The 13,198-nt window shown below is 43.2% G+C and overlaps 4 protein-coding genes across 4 annotated transcripts; 2 read left to right on the top strand and 2 right to left on the bottom strand.

Moving 5' to 3' along the window:
• Positions 1-1,674: 1,674 nt before the first annotated feature.
• Positions 1,675-3,818, top strand: SS1G_03787 (vacuolar ATP synthase catalytic subunit A; the record flags this gene model as incomplete). Its single annotated transcript, XM_001595648.1, has 7 exons — positions 1,675-1,714; positions 1,771-1,792; positions 1,843-1,891; positions 1,945-2,029; positions 2,086-2,701; positions 2,758-3,706; positions 3,762-3,818. The coding sequence occupies 7 exons, from the start codon at positions 1,675-1,677 to the stop codon at positions 3,816-3,818; spliced, it is 1,818 nt and encodes a 605-aa protein (XP_001595698.1).
• A 705-nt stretch (positions 3,819-4,523) lies between these two features.
• Positions 4,524-5,483, top strand: SS1G_03786 (hypothetical protein; the record flags this gene model as incomplete). The annotated part of the gene is made up of 1 exon (XM_001595647.1): positions 4,524-5,483. One exon carries the CDS (start codon positions 4,524-4,526, stop codon positions 5,481-5,483), a length of 960 nt encoding a protein of 319 aa, XP_001595697.1.
• A 1,167-nt stretch (positions 5,484-6,650) lies between these two features.
• SS1G_03785 (predicted protein) lies at positions 6,651-7,467 on the bottom strand (the record flags this gene model as incomplete). Its single annotated transcript, XM_001595646.1, has 3 exons — positions 6,651-6,704; positions 6,969-7,065; positions 7,247-7,467. 3 exons carry the CDS (start codon positions 7,465-7,467, stop codon positions 6,651-6,653), a joined length of 372 nt encoding a protein of 123 aa, XP_001595696.1.
• A 3,984-nt stretch (positions 7,468-11,451) lies between these two features.
• SS1G_03784 (hypothetical protein) lies at positions 11,452-13,153 on the bottom strand (the record flags this gene model as incomplete). The annotated part of the gene is made up of 3 exons (XM_001595645.1): positions 11,452-11,486; positions 11,537-12,701; positions 12,818-13,153. The coding sequence occupies 3 exons, from the start codon at positions 13,151-13,153 to the stop codon at positions 11,452-11,454; spliced, it is 1,536 nt and encodes a 511-aa protein (XP_001595695.1).
• Between the last annotated feature and the right edge of the window lie 45 nt (positions 13,154-13,198).

Raw genomic sequence — 13,198 nt, 5'->3', positions numbered from 1 at the left:
TCGTTTCTGTGTTATGTCTGCTGAATGTAGGAAGAGGATTGACTTGTTCGTTTGCGTATCGGTGTGATGGTGAAGGGGGATGGGCTGAGAAGGCAGTGCTGGTTGGTCTTTGAGGGGAAGTCGGGGTGGATGGGTCGTCGGGAGTGGATAAGGATAATGGTATATGGGGGTTGTCGCCTGCCAGGACGAAATCTGCGGGAGTGCCGCTGCTTGAATATAGATTCAAGAGAGGGGCCTCGAGAATCTGAAATTTTGGGCAATCGAAGCTCAAAATAGATGTGATTTAATGGAGGTAAGAGGACCAAGAGAGTATAAAACGTCAGGCTTGTCGTGCTTGAGTACTTGCCTTTACCTGGGATGATGAAAGGGCTTGAGCGAAGCAGCAGCTGGGCTGATCTGATCGAGTGAATGATTAAATCAGTTAAACAGAGGGCAAAGGTGGCGGAGTAAATTTGAATGTTATCGGAGCTGTAGTAGAGATTCACAAAGAATATCAATCACATACTCATTCGTGATAATAGTCGAATGCCGGTATTTCCAAAAGAGAGAGAGGATTTATAAAGTCAATAAAGCTCTCTCATATATCTCACTGCAACGTCGTAATAGAAAGAAGTCGGACAAGACTTGGGGCTTCCAGCACATGAGTGAGGTAGGTGAGGTAGGGAAGGTATAAAGTTGTAAGAATACGGCGGGTCATTAAGGTTGGGGGGGTCACCCTATCACTATCGCTCTTATCGAAGAAGCAAATCAGATTAAGAGAACATGTGGTACAACCTAACTCAACCCACCTTCTCAATTGTAAATGAAGGATTTGATTCACAGTGGGAAAGAGAAAGAGTATGTAGTCCGTAATGCAGTCGGAAATGTGACTTCACCAAATGAACTATTTGTATGATCGAAGAGGAGAAGACAAGCAAGTACAGAGCTCTACGCTGTACTACTAGGTAGAGTTAGAATAATTATAAGTGCACCTTCTTCCATTCAAGCTTATTAGGTACCTACGTACCTAGCTAATAACCCGTCATTTCCCCTTGCCACTGCGAACATCAGTAAATTATTAGTAATGAACACCAACATGACAATAGCGGGGAGACTTTGACCCAGATGGGGAGTGCGTGTATCTACATCGGAGCGTGCCGCAATTAGTAAATAAGTATTCCGCAGGTTAGGCAGGTAAGCTCAGGTACTAATAACTGCTATGTATGTACTTACCTTGCTGTACGAGTATGTCCAGAGCTTCCAAAAGATCGATTAGTGATATCAGTGAAAGCTCAAGTCTGCAATGCTCCTTCCATGAGACCTACCAATATCCAGTTCTTGCTGGTATAAACTAGAAATTATCTGTAGAATACTCAATACTCTGTACATATCTCTCTACTACTTGTTTTAAGTGAGACCTTAAGATCTTACAGGTCCTGCACTTGGTTGCTTGATGAAATCTCATTGGTCTTCTCCATCTCTGATCCTCGGCCTTTTATGTCACTTGGTCTTCGTCCTCGTTTGAAAGCTCGGCCCTCATTCTTAGACCTCATCAAAATCCAACATATCGATACCTTGTCAATAGCTCCATTTGAGCTTAATCAAGAACCACTACCACAACTTCCTCTATCCCCCCCTCCAACAACAGCTACTACATTCACAGTTCCTAATTCAATTCAAAAAGAGATTGCCAACATGGCTCCGCAAAGAGATGCAGATGGAGAGGAACAATATGGTTCGTCTTTGCCTATTCACATATTCTACCAATGAATACTAATCATGATCCTACAGGTTCAATTTACTCCGTATCAGGGTTTGTGCAAGAGCTCATCGCTATGCGTCCACTGAACTGACCATCTTTAGTCCTGTCGTAGTGGCAGAGAATATGATTGGAGTTGCTATGTACGAGTTGGTAAGTTTGCTTTGTCCGTGTAGCTTGCATTCCGCTTGCTCACTTTTGGATAGGTTCGAGTCGGTCACGATAACCTTGTCGGTGAAGTTATTCGAATCGAAGCGGATAGAGCGACTATTCAAGTGTACGAGGAGACAGGTATGAGAGCACATATCGCCCTGGGCTAAAATTATAACTGACTGTTGGGTATAAAGCTGGTGTTACCGTTGGAGACCCCGTTGTGCGTACCGGAAAGCCTTTATCAGTTGAGTTGGGACCAGGTCTTATGGAAACAATTTACGATGGTATTCAAAGACCCCTCAAAGCTATCGCAGACAATTCAGACAGCATCTACATTCCTCGAGGTATCTCCGCGCCCGCTTTGAACAGAGAAAAGGATTGGGATTTCAAGCCTATCATGAAAGTTGGAGACCACATTACTGGAGGAGACATTTGGGGTACAGTTTACGAAAACTCCCTTTTGGATGACCACAAGATTCTTTTCCCACCCAGAGCCAGAGGTACAATTACTCGCATTGCTGAAAAGGGAAGCTACAAGGTCGACCAGAAGATCCTCGAGGTTGAATTTGACGGCAAGAAGACCGAATATAGCATGATGCACACTTGGCCTGTACGTGTGCCACGACCAACTACCGAAAAATTGGCAGCAGATAAGCCATTTATTGTCGGTCAACGTGTATTGGATGCTCTTTACCCTAGTGTCCAAGGAGGAACTGTTGCTATCCCAGGTGCTTTCGGATGTGGTAAGACTGTTATCAGTCAATCTGTCTCCAAGTTCTCGAACAGTGATATTATTGTATACGTTGGATGGTAAGGATTGAGTCTTGATCAGTAATAGTGACACTATGCTAATAAAACATGTATAGTGGAGAGCGGGGTAATGAGATGGCTGAAGTATTGATGGATTTCCCAGAACTTTCCATCGACATCGATGGACGTAAAGAGCCTATCATGAAGCGTACGACACTTATTGCTAATACCTCCAATATGCCTGTCGCCGCTCGTGAAGCTTCTATTTACACTGGAATTACAGTGGCCGAATACTTTAGAGATCAGGGTAAGGATGTTGCCATGATGGCTGATTCCACTTCACGTTGGGCTGAGGCTCTACGTGAAATTTCTGGTCGATTGGGAGAGATGCCTGCTGATCAAGGTTTCCCCGCTTACCTCGGTGCCAAACTTGCTAGTTTCTACGAACGTGCTGGTAAAGTTCAAGCTCTTGGTGGTCCTGATCGTGAAGGTAGTGTCAGCATTGTCGGTGCCGTCAGTCCCCCAGGAGGAGATTTCTCCGATCCTGTCACAAGTAGTACTTTAGGTATTGTGCAAGTTTTCTGGGGTCTCGACAAGAAACTTGCTCAACGTAAACATTTCCCTTCCATTAACACTTCAGTCAGTTACAGTAAATATACCACTGTTCTCGACAAATACTACGAAAAAGATTTCCCCGAATTCCCCAGACTTCGAGACCGTATCAAGCAACTTTTGTCTGATTCTGAAGAATTGGATCAGGTCGTACAATTGGTCGGAAAGTCAGCATTGTCCGACCCTGATAAAATTACTTTGGATGTAGCTGCAATGATCAAGGAAGATTTCTTACAACAGAATGGTTATAGTGACTACGATCAATTCTGCCCTATCTGGAAGACCGAATGGATGATGAAGGCAATGATGGGTTTCCACGATGAGGCACAAAAGGCTATTGCACAAGGGCAAACTTGGGTCAAAGTACGTGAAGCTACTGGAGAACTTCAATCGCAATTGAGAAGCATGAAGTTTGAGGTTCCAAGTGAAGGCGAGGAGAAGATCACGAAGAAGGTATGTTTATCTTTTTATACTCACATAACCATGTACTCATCTAACATTTTCATAGTACGAGGATCTTGTTCAAGCTATGACGGACAAGTTTGCTTCAGTCACCGACGAGTAAAAGTAGTATGCATAATGGAGATTATTCTGGGAGAAGCGGTATGGCGACCTGCATTTCTTGCTTTAGCTTGTAACAAGGTTTTGTTAGGTGATAGATATGAGATTGTATGCATATAAGAGCGAATGGACTTTATTAAAGTAATTATTCTTGAACCATCTCCATTGATGCTTATGATTATAGTTATTTAGGTTTATACACCTAGTAATCACTACTTTAAATGTGAGATGTGATCGATCCAGTTCGTTAGACTCATGATACCGCCGCTGGCTCCTGACAATTGCCTGAATATTGAAAATGTTATATTCATGGCATCGGGTCTAATTGGAAGGTTGAAAACATAATAACTTTCTCTTTTCTGTCAAAGAACCTGTGGTCATTTTTCTAGTTCAAGTCACAGTATGTTTTCTGATTGGTTGATCTCTGAGGTTCTTAGCTGAATAATCACGGCAAAATATCGGGACGTTTTTACGTTCAAGGAAATAAATACAATACTTTCATACGGACGACATCATTCATGCCAATGCTCGAGGAATTTTATACGGACTCAAAAGATTGCTAGCTCGAGCAGCTATCTTAGGAAGTCACGTGCAACTGATATGTAAATAGTCTTAGTCTTTCAAGATTAACGAATAGTCAAGTAATTCCAAAACCCTTTCCTGGCTTCTCAAAATACATCAGCAGATCATCACAGGAAGTAACTACATTATGGGAAGCACAACCCCCATTTCCACCACAGACCCCTCAAATCCCCAAATTCAACACTGGGAAAATGGACTAGCTCTCTACTCCAACTTCATCACTCCCACAGAAGAAGCAGAAATCATCAGCTCGATTCTCTCTGATGATCGCTGGAGTGGCATCGGCAAAAGACAAACGCTACATTACGGTGCTCATTTCGATTATACTACTTTCGGGGCATCGGAAATGTGGACACCTGTTCCGAGATACTTAGAAGACTTGGTCGATCGCTTACCCTGGAGAAAGGAGGGAAAAGAAGAACGACCAGATCAATTTACCGTTCAGTATTATCCTCCCGGCACAGGAATTCCCCCACATGTGGATACCCATTCGGTATTTGGGGAATATCTCTATAGTTTAAGTATCGGTAGTTCCGTACCTATGGTTTTTAAAAAATGCGGGGAAAATGAAGCGAGGAAGATGAGGAAGCCGAAGAGATCGCTTCTTGGTGATTCAAGGGATGAGGTTAATAGGACGAGGGTTACTATTAAAGCGGAGGATGATGGGGAGGAGAAATGGGAGGTTTGGCTTAGGGAGAGAAGTTTGTTGCTTATGAGGGGAGAGGCGAGATTTGGTTTTACTCATATGATTCGTGGGCGGAAATTTGATTTTGATGAGCGAAAGGGAGAGAGGGTGAGGAGGGTGGGGAGGTGGAGTATTACTATGAGGAGGGTTAGGAGGGGTGGGGAGGTGGGGTGTACGTGTGGGTTTCCGGGGGTTTGTGATGCGAGGATTAGGGAGGAGGTTGAGAGGGAGGAGGTTGAGAGGGAGGAGGTTGAGAGAGAGGAGGTTGAGAGGGAGGAGGTTGAGAGGGAGGAGGTTGAGAGGGAGGAGAGAGAGAGGGAGAAGGAGGAAAGGGAAAAGGAAAATGGAAGAGAGGTACGGATAGAGGCTGAACATACACCAGGAATCTTAACAAATCAATAAATAAATAAAAATATATAAAATATACCCTCTCATCATCCGCAGATATCAAAAATTCTACAGTTTATCGCATTCATTTATTCATCTATCTATTCATCTAACAAATACACCTTTCCACGCCTACGAAAGGTCGCGAAGAATGCGAATATGAAGATTAAAATAAAAATGAAAACATCAAGATCCCAATTAAAAAAAGGAAGTGCAAAACCTGAAGTTTTAGAAATAATTAATTAACTATCTTAATCTATAAAATAAAAATGATATAATATTTCGATGATTATACAGAAAATTAGGTTAATGAATAGTTAATAAATAGTTAATAAATAGTTAATAAAATCTTTTTTAAGAGTAATAAATAAACAAACAAGCAAGCAGTCGGTAGATAAGTAGGTTATTTATGGTATTTAAATTCGGATATTCTTATTTTAAAGATGAGGGTCATTAATTTTAAGTAGGTAGTTTTAGATTCGTTCAATTAAATCTTAATGTCAGCACCTGAGTGTAGAAGTCATATTGGGTTACCATGTTGATTTCGTTGGTTTGATTCGATTTGATTCGATTGAAGCTGGAACTGCAGTTATAATTTTTGATTTTCGATTCTGATTTTTTATAGCTTGGTAGGTTAAGGTTAGTGGTGATATATACTAGGTAGGTATATGATATGAGGAGGTAGAAGATGTTAATCTTTAAATTATTTGTAAGATTTAACTTTACGGGGATTTGTTTGATGGTTGAGAATGATGGATTTGTAATCTTAGACTGCTGATATCACGAAGTGTAGAGAATGAGAATGGGAATAAGGAAGTGGAATTATTATTATTATTGATGCTATTCTTAAGATCCCATTGCTATGATGTTCAGATCTAGATACATAGTAGTCATTAGAAGTAGGAAAACTTTCTAAGCAAAAATTTCCCTGGCCTATAAGATTAATCTCAATATGCGACACTATAAACGTGTTCTTGACCTCGAATCCCGAAAACGACAATTCCTTTCCTTCTGTTCCCCACTCTTCCCACCCCTTTCCCACGCCGAGAAAAACCCATATAAGAAAAAATGTATTTTTGAAGAAGTTAGCAAAAATTTAATAATTAGAGAGAAGAATTATATAAGGATATAAGCTTACCAGAATAATCAAAGAGAATGAACAGATTTTGCTCCGTTAGCTCCTCACTTGAGGGTGCCCAGCCAGAACGAGCGGGGACGTGGATCTTTCTGGCCGTCCTGTGCACAGTTAGATAGTTAGGGGGAATACATACGTTTTTTTGTTTGGTTTTTCTGGGGTCCAGGGAGGTGGTGATCGTTTCTTTGCTCTGTTTCTTTTTTCTTGGGGTGTCCGGGGGTTAGTTGGTTAGTGGGTAGTTGTTGGTTAGTGGTTAGTATCACGAGCACTGCATGGGAAAGGGGGGGTGGAAGGGGTGATATTTACCAATTCCAAAGAAACTTTGGAATTATGATTGCGGCTGCAATCAGGGTCCAGGTGGCTACTGTTTTGATGGTCTTCGAGTTTCGGTGGATCCAGGATTGCTCGGTAGCAATCGGTGTCGATGGAGTGGCCTCGAGTTCCGGTGTGGCCTCGGAGTAGCTGTCCAGGGAGGAGGGATAGTTAGTTGTGTCTGTGTCATCCTCAAGCGAGGATGACACATATGTCACTGTGGGATTGGAGTTGGGGATTGTGTAGGGAGTGGGATTGGGAAGGTCATTGGGAAGGTCATTGGGAAGGTCATTGGGAAGGTCAGGGCAAGGGCGTGCATCATGGAACCTACCACCACGTTTGGAACGTGGCTTTTGGAGAATGGGCTGGGGATGGGGATGGGGAATAAACAAAGGGAATAGAGGAGCAAATGAAAGGGTCTGACAAAGGAGATTGAGCTACAATTTCACTCTCAGATTCAGATGTTGCCATCAACTTCGAACTTTCTTTGAAAGGTCGCACTGGAGTTACTATGTTTGCTCTGGAAATGAGAAATTCTTCTTCAAGGGTCATCTTGGACCACCACTGGGTAAGAGTCTTCTCTTTTCCAAGCCTGAACAAGCGGATTTGCTAGTATACTACAGGCTGCTTGGGGAAGGGGGATGTGAGCTATCTTCGGCTAATACTGAAGGGCCACGGGTATGGGAATGGAAGGTTGGGATGGAAGGGGAGGCAAGGGAAGGGGAAGAAGTTGAAGACAAAGAAAGGGAATGGTGGAGGGAAAAGGATTGTTTGGTGCTAACTGGGCTGGGGGTTGTTGGGCATGTTGAAGGGGAATTTGGACTCGTAGATTGGAATTGGGGAAATGGATCGTGTTGGAGACAAAGAAAGGGAATGGTGGGCTGAAAAGAATTGTGGGGTGCTGGCTGGGCTTGGGGTGGCAGATTGAGTGGTAGCGACAAATTTGGACTGGGGCTGGGGAAGAGGGGCTGAAGAAGAAGAAACAGAAGGAAAAAGAGTGGGATGTTCCGAGAAAGGATCGAGGGAAATATTGGGACAAGAGGGAATGGAAGTGGCCGCATGGGGCTGAGCACCAGGTAGAAGATCTACTCTGATGCAGGGGGAAAGAATTGGAAAAAGGTCGCTAGACCCAGAGCCTCGACTAGAGGATGTATATTCTTCCATGGTTGAGTCAGTGTACATGGTGGGGGAACGATAGGGCTTGGGAGCACGGGGATGGGGCTTGATCTCAAGAGCCGACCAATCGATCGACTCGTAAGAACAAGAATCAGAATAATATGATGAGGAAGTAATAGATGCAGATGAAGAGAAAGGAAAAGAATTTTTTTTTGTGTTTTTGGGACTCGTAGGACCGAAATTTTTGGAAGAAGATAGGTTTCCAGGCCTGACAGATGATGGTTGGAGGGTTGAAGGCTCCAAGGAGGGTTCCATTTGATTGTCACACACGTCTGGGACGTGGAGAGGATGGAATTGAGAGGATGGGAGAGTGGAAGAGTTTTGTGGAACTTGATATCCACGACCGCGGAGGGCCGACGTGTTGATGGTTTGGTTGGAACTGGCAGCCCCAGGAGCACTGCCAGTGGAAGAAGAAGAGTGAAAGCGAGACATTGGAAATGTGTAAGCTTGTAGTGTGTAGAGAGTATTTGAAAGCGACAGGGAGAAGAAAGAGAAAAAGAAAGTCGAGGATCAGGGAGGGACGCAGAATATATAGCAATTCTTTGGCCCGATCTCGCAATTTTTGGCGTGTTTTCTTTAGACCGAGAATACGTGACCTTAGACTCGGACGGCGTCCTTTTGAAACTTTATTGTAGCCGGACAGGAATACAGGACAAATGATGGTACCGAATGCATAAACTCTATCATGATCGAACAGTCGAGATGACTGATAGTCTTAAAAGACGCGACAGCATGAACTCTATCGGAGCGAGAATAGGAGTTACAGAAAGGAAAGAGCGATGATGATATTCTCCAGGAAGGCATGGGCTCTACTTTGTCAAACTGTAGCTATAATCATTGTAACCATAACAAATATAACTCATCACACAAACTGTGAAATCCATGAGAAAATAATTGAGTTGAGAATCATTTCATTTGTGCTAATCTCTGTACGAAAAGACTCCATTATTGAACCGTCCCTACACCTAATGAGCAAGGGGCTGTGACCTCCAGGAAAGAGCATGTTCAGAGCAAAATTGAAGACACCCGAAGTCGTGATTAAACAACAGCTTTGAAGGATGTCTATGGTGTCTAGTCGTACCTCAGACAAATAGGTCATGTAGGTTCTAGGGCTTGATTCGTTCAAGTCCTGTCCCGAAACCTCTGTTTTCGAGACGCAACTCTGCAACTCTAGAACAGGGCGCATAGCCTACATCAGGAGATTGCTGTAGCTTCTCCCAGCATTGACAAGTGCTAATTCATCTACACCAGCAATTTTTCTGCAATAAGATGCATCCCTCGTAACTATGCCCTCCTCCGTCGACACACAGTTCCAATAGCAAAGACAATAGACTTCGATGCCTAGAAAAATCGAGAAGCATATAAGATTATACGGAGTGAACAAGAGATCGGGTAATAAAGGGGCATTTCGCCGCAGCAAAGTAGCAGATCATTTACTATGCCAGATACAAATTCACTTTGCTGATTCAGACTTCAAAATCAAAGCGAATTCCACGACTTATATCGCAGAAGACGGCATATGGTTGGGAAAGTGCTGGATAATGGTGCAAAGGAGGCAAGATACTGTGTGCAAACGAAGGCATGTCGTCTGCATGGCGGGTAGAAGCGGAGCAAATGCTTGGCAACTAAGCTTTTTCTAGCACACGCAGAGTCCTTCGCATGCCCTTTCATCTTTACCTATTGAGCGCCGTACTTCAAGATGTGAAGATCTCCTATGCATTCGAATCTGATGCAGAGTACCTAGCAAGGTCTAAGCCCGGCTGAGAAAAGTATGATTTCATGGTACTACCCCAAACAACATCTCGACCTGGCACTTGTTCGATATAAACGCGGCAACAACATCAAGAACAGGGAATCGACTAAGAGAGCAGCGAAGAGTGGTAGCCAATATATCATCAAAGATTAATCTCTATCGAACCATCGCCTTTAAAACTCTAGTCTTTTTGGCAGACTGCAATGACAAATCCACAGACACAGCTTCAATCCACTAGCACGAAGATCGTGTCGCGTCTCCGAACAAATGTGAGTCTCAAAACAGCAATTTTTATATAATGCATGCAAAACAATAAATATTCACCACAGCAAAATGTCGTTTTGTTTCAGCTCAAAAAAATGATGTGAAGGATTCGGGATGAAGAGTCTAGCAAGATACCTTTGCGAAAAATTACCCCACATTGGTTGACCTTAACCTTACTATTCCCAAAACCCGATAGCTCGTTGACTAGATACCATCGCGGATTGTTCTAGCTACCTACTACATCTAAAAGATGAAATTTATGGGAAGACGGAAAGGAGCAATAATTTTAAAGAAACAACTATAGTTGCTTGTTCGAATCTCAGTGTCTTGGAATATCTCATAGATGTGATTCACTATATGGGAAGTTCTAGATATATCTATACTTCGTTTGCACTTCATTCACATTGGCAGAGATGCTTGAAGTCACGGAAAAGTGGGAAAGGAATAGTAAATTAACTAACTCCCCGCTAACCCTCTCGAGCGATAACTCTAGAATACTTCCACAAAATTCATACTCTAACTAAGTCTTCTCTCAATCCCTTAGATCCTATCTTTTTCTTTCTTCAAAGGATGAATACGAAAGATTCATTTTAGGTATTTCTTTTTTCCTCGTTCCTGGTCATTTTTGGCCTTTACACATTAAGCGATTCCCATTATTCGTCTTACTCTTCCATTTCTTTGGTTTGCTAAGTCTTTCACCTCTTGTTTCTTTCGTTGCTCTCTTGCGAAATAATTTTTACTTTCTTGACCTTTTTCGTTTAGCACTCTGGTTCGGATGCTTCGCTCGGGCTTCTACTAGCTTTCCTTCCGCTTTCGTTTTGGTAGTACTGGCTGGGGTGTCTGAGTGCAAAAAAGTGCTGGGAAGGGTGCTGGGGAAAAAGTACTAGCAAGTGTGGTTGCTGAGGTTGCTGTCTTGTCAAGATCAGAGCATTGGAAATCGAACATAAATCTGAGGAATACCGGAAGTCCGGGTGAGGAAATAAGAGGAGTGGAAGAGCGCAAGGATAAGTTATATCTTATCTGCATATTCAGCTGGGTTCTCAAGATAACAGAGTGTTTTATTTCTATTGCCGAGCGGCAGTGAATGTTGATTTATTAAGCGAGCGTAATCAACTCGGAAATATTTGAACGGTGAAGATCAAAGGTAAAATGAATGCTAGATGGTGCACTTGCCATTTCCTAGAACATTCAGAAATGCGACTGGGCACTTTCTAATCCAATCTTTTCATGACTTTGGTATTATGTGCAATGTGAGTAGCTATATACATATGAAAACATTCTAGAAAGATGCGAAACACGGAAGAACGATGCACATAGGGTTGGCAAAAGGACGTGGTAGAGCCTCAGAGACCGTCCGATGCTGGCGGTCCTTTGTACACTATGCTCTGTTAGTATATTCCAAATTTCCGTTTTTGAGATAAAACTCACCTTTCCTAGCATAAACGCCATACCAAATCGCCGCAATTGTCATAAATCCTACCAACACTACGCTCGCATAATTCATCGTCACTTCTGTAACAGGTAATGCTGTAGGCATACTGAACAACACCACCTCAAAAGCGATCCATACTAAAGCCACCACATTCACTGTCGTTCCCACGATATGCCCACAATTCCAGCGCGCGTGAGACACTTCTTTTCTTCTATTCCATAGAAGTGAGAGGCCGATCGGTATAGCGTAGGAGATAGCTAGTGCCATAACGCCTACTGATACGAAAGCGGTGAAGGCACTACTACTACCTAGGTTAATGAGCCCAAGAAGCATTTGAACAATAGTTACTAGTATAAGGGCATTGACTGGTACGTCTAGGGATTTGTTGACAATGGAAAATATTCTGGAGCCAGGTATTGCTTGATCACGGGCGAACGCCCAAGTGCAGCGAGATGCGGCCACTGTTATGCTAATAGAACAGAACATGGTAATGCCGAGTACGAGAAATGTAAGACCTAATCCCCCTCCTGGTGTCCCCATGACTCTATGGAAGATATATGGGAGTGCCTGAGCACTTGGGGCACCGATAACCTCAGCGAGAGGGGGCATCGTCACACATATTGGTATGATGAAGAACAGACCAGCTGTTCCACCAACAGGAACGCATAGGGCTATTGCTTTTGGGACTTTGATGGTGGGATTGGCGACCTCTTCCGCCATAGATGAGATCATTCCTATCGCTGAGAAAGTATATGCAGCGGGTAAGAGACCGATGAAAAAAGTGAACCCTCCCCATCCAGCAAAAGAGGTATCGTAATTGCCCAGGGAATAACTAGCACTATGTCGTCCTTCCTTTGCCGAGACTGAAAGGGCAATGAGAATGATTAGGATACTGATGGCCGTCCAAGCAGCGCAGATTGTATCGACCATTGGTAGGAATCGGTTGCCGAATGTGCATATAGTAAGTGTTAAGAGACAAATGGAATAGAATATGAGGGTAAGTTGCCAGTTAGATGCTAAGAAGTCTGGATGATACATGGCGATAGTTGCAGATATCAAAGATGCAAATCCAAAGTTGACGGATAGTGTGATTGTCCAATTTCCAATAAGCCATACCCAACCGGTGATGAAGGAGAGGATGGTCTTGTGTCTTTTTGCGACCTACCATTCTCGGGTTAGCAATGGGCGAATATTCCAACTTCTTTCGATAAGTTCTTGTTGGACATCACTTTATCGGCGTCTAATGACTAAAATCAAGAAGTGGAGAATTTCCTTACCTGGAAAGACCAATAATATGGTCCAGCCGAAGTTGGATACCTCGAGGCAAGTTCACTCAATGATAGAGCCACACACTCATCTAAAACAAGAACCACAATCCATCCAACGAAGATGGAAAGCTGACCTCCTCCATATATGGCACTAATCAATGGACCCCCTTCTCCATATGGTATTGCTGCGATTGCGAGCGATTGGAAAAGGAGAGTAAACAATGATCGATTCCGCTGTAGCTCAGCCGTATACCCAAGAGCTTCAAGGTTATCAACTTCATTAGAAGCCGGTGGAGAAATTGTTGGCGATACTGCTTTATCGTCGTCGATTGCTTTTGTGGCCATTCTCACAGAAGATGCCTGGGTCCTTTAGCACTAGATTCTTCTCCG

This window comes from Sclerotinia sclerotiorum, genomic scaffold (assembly GCF_000146945.2).
Source record: "Sclerotinia sclerotiorum 1980 UF-70 scaffold_4 genomic scaffold, whole genome shotgun sequence".
NCBI lineage: Eukaryota > Fungi > Ascomycota > Leotiomycetes > Helotiales > Sclerotiniaceae > Sclerotinia > Sclerotinia sclerotiorum.
The sequence above is the reverse complement of the archived record's forward strand: the minus strand, read 5'-3'. Positions and strand labels throughout refer to the sequence as shown.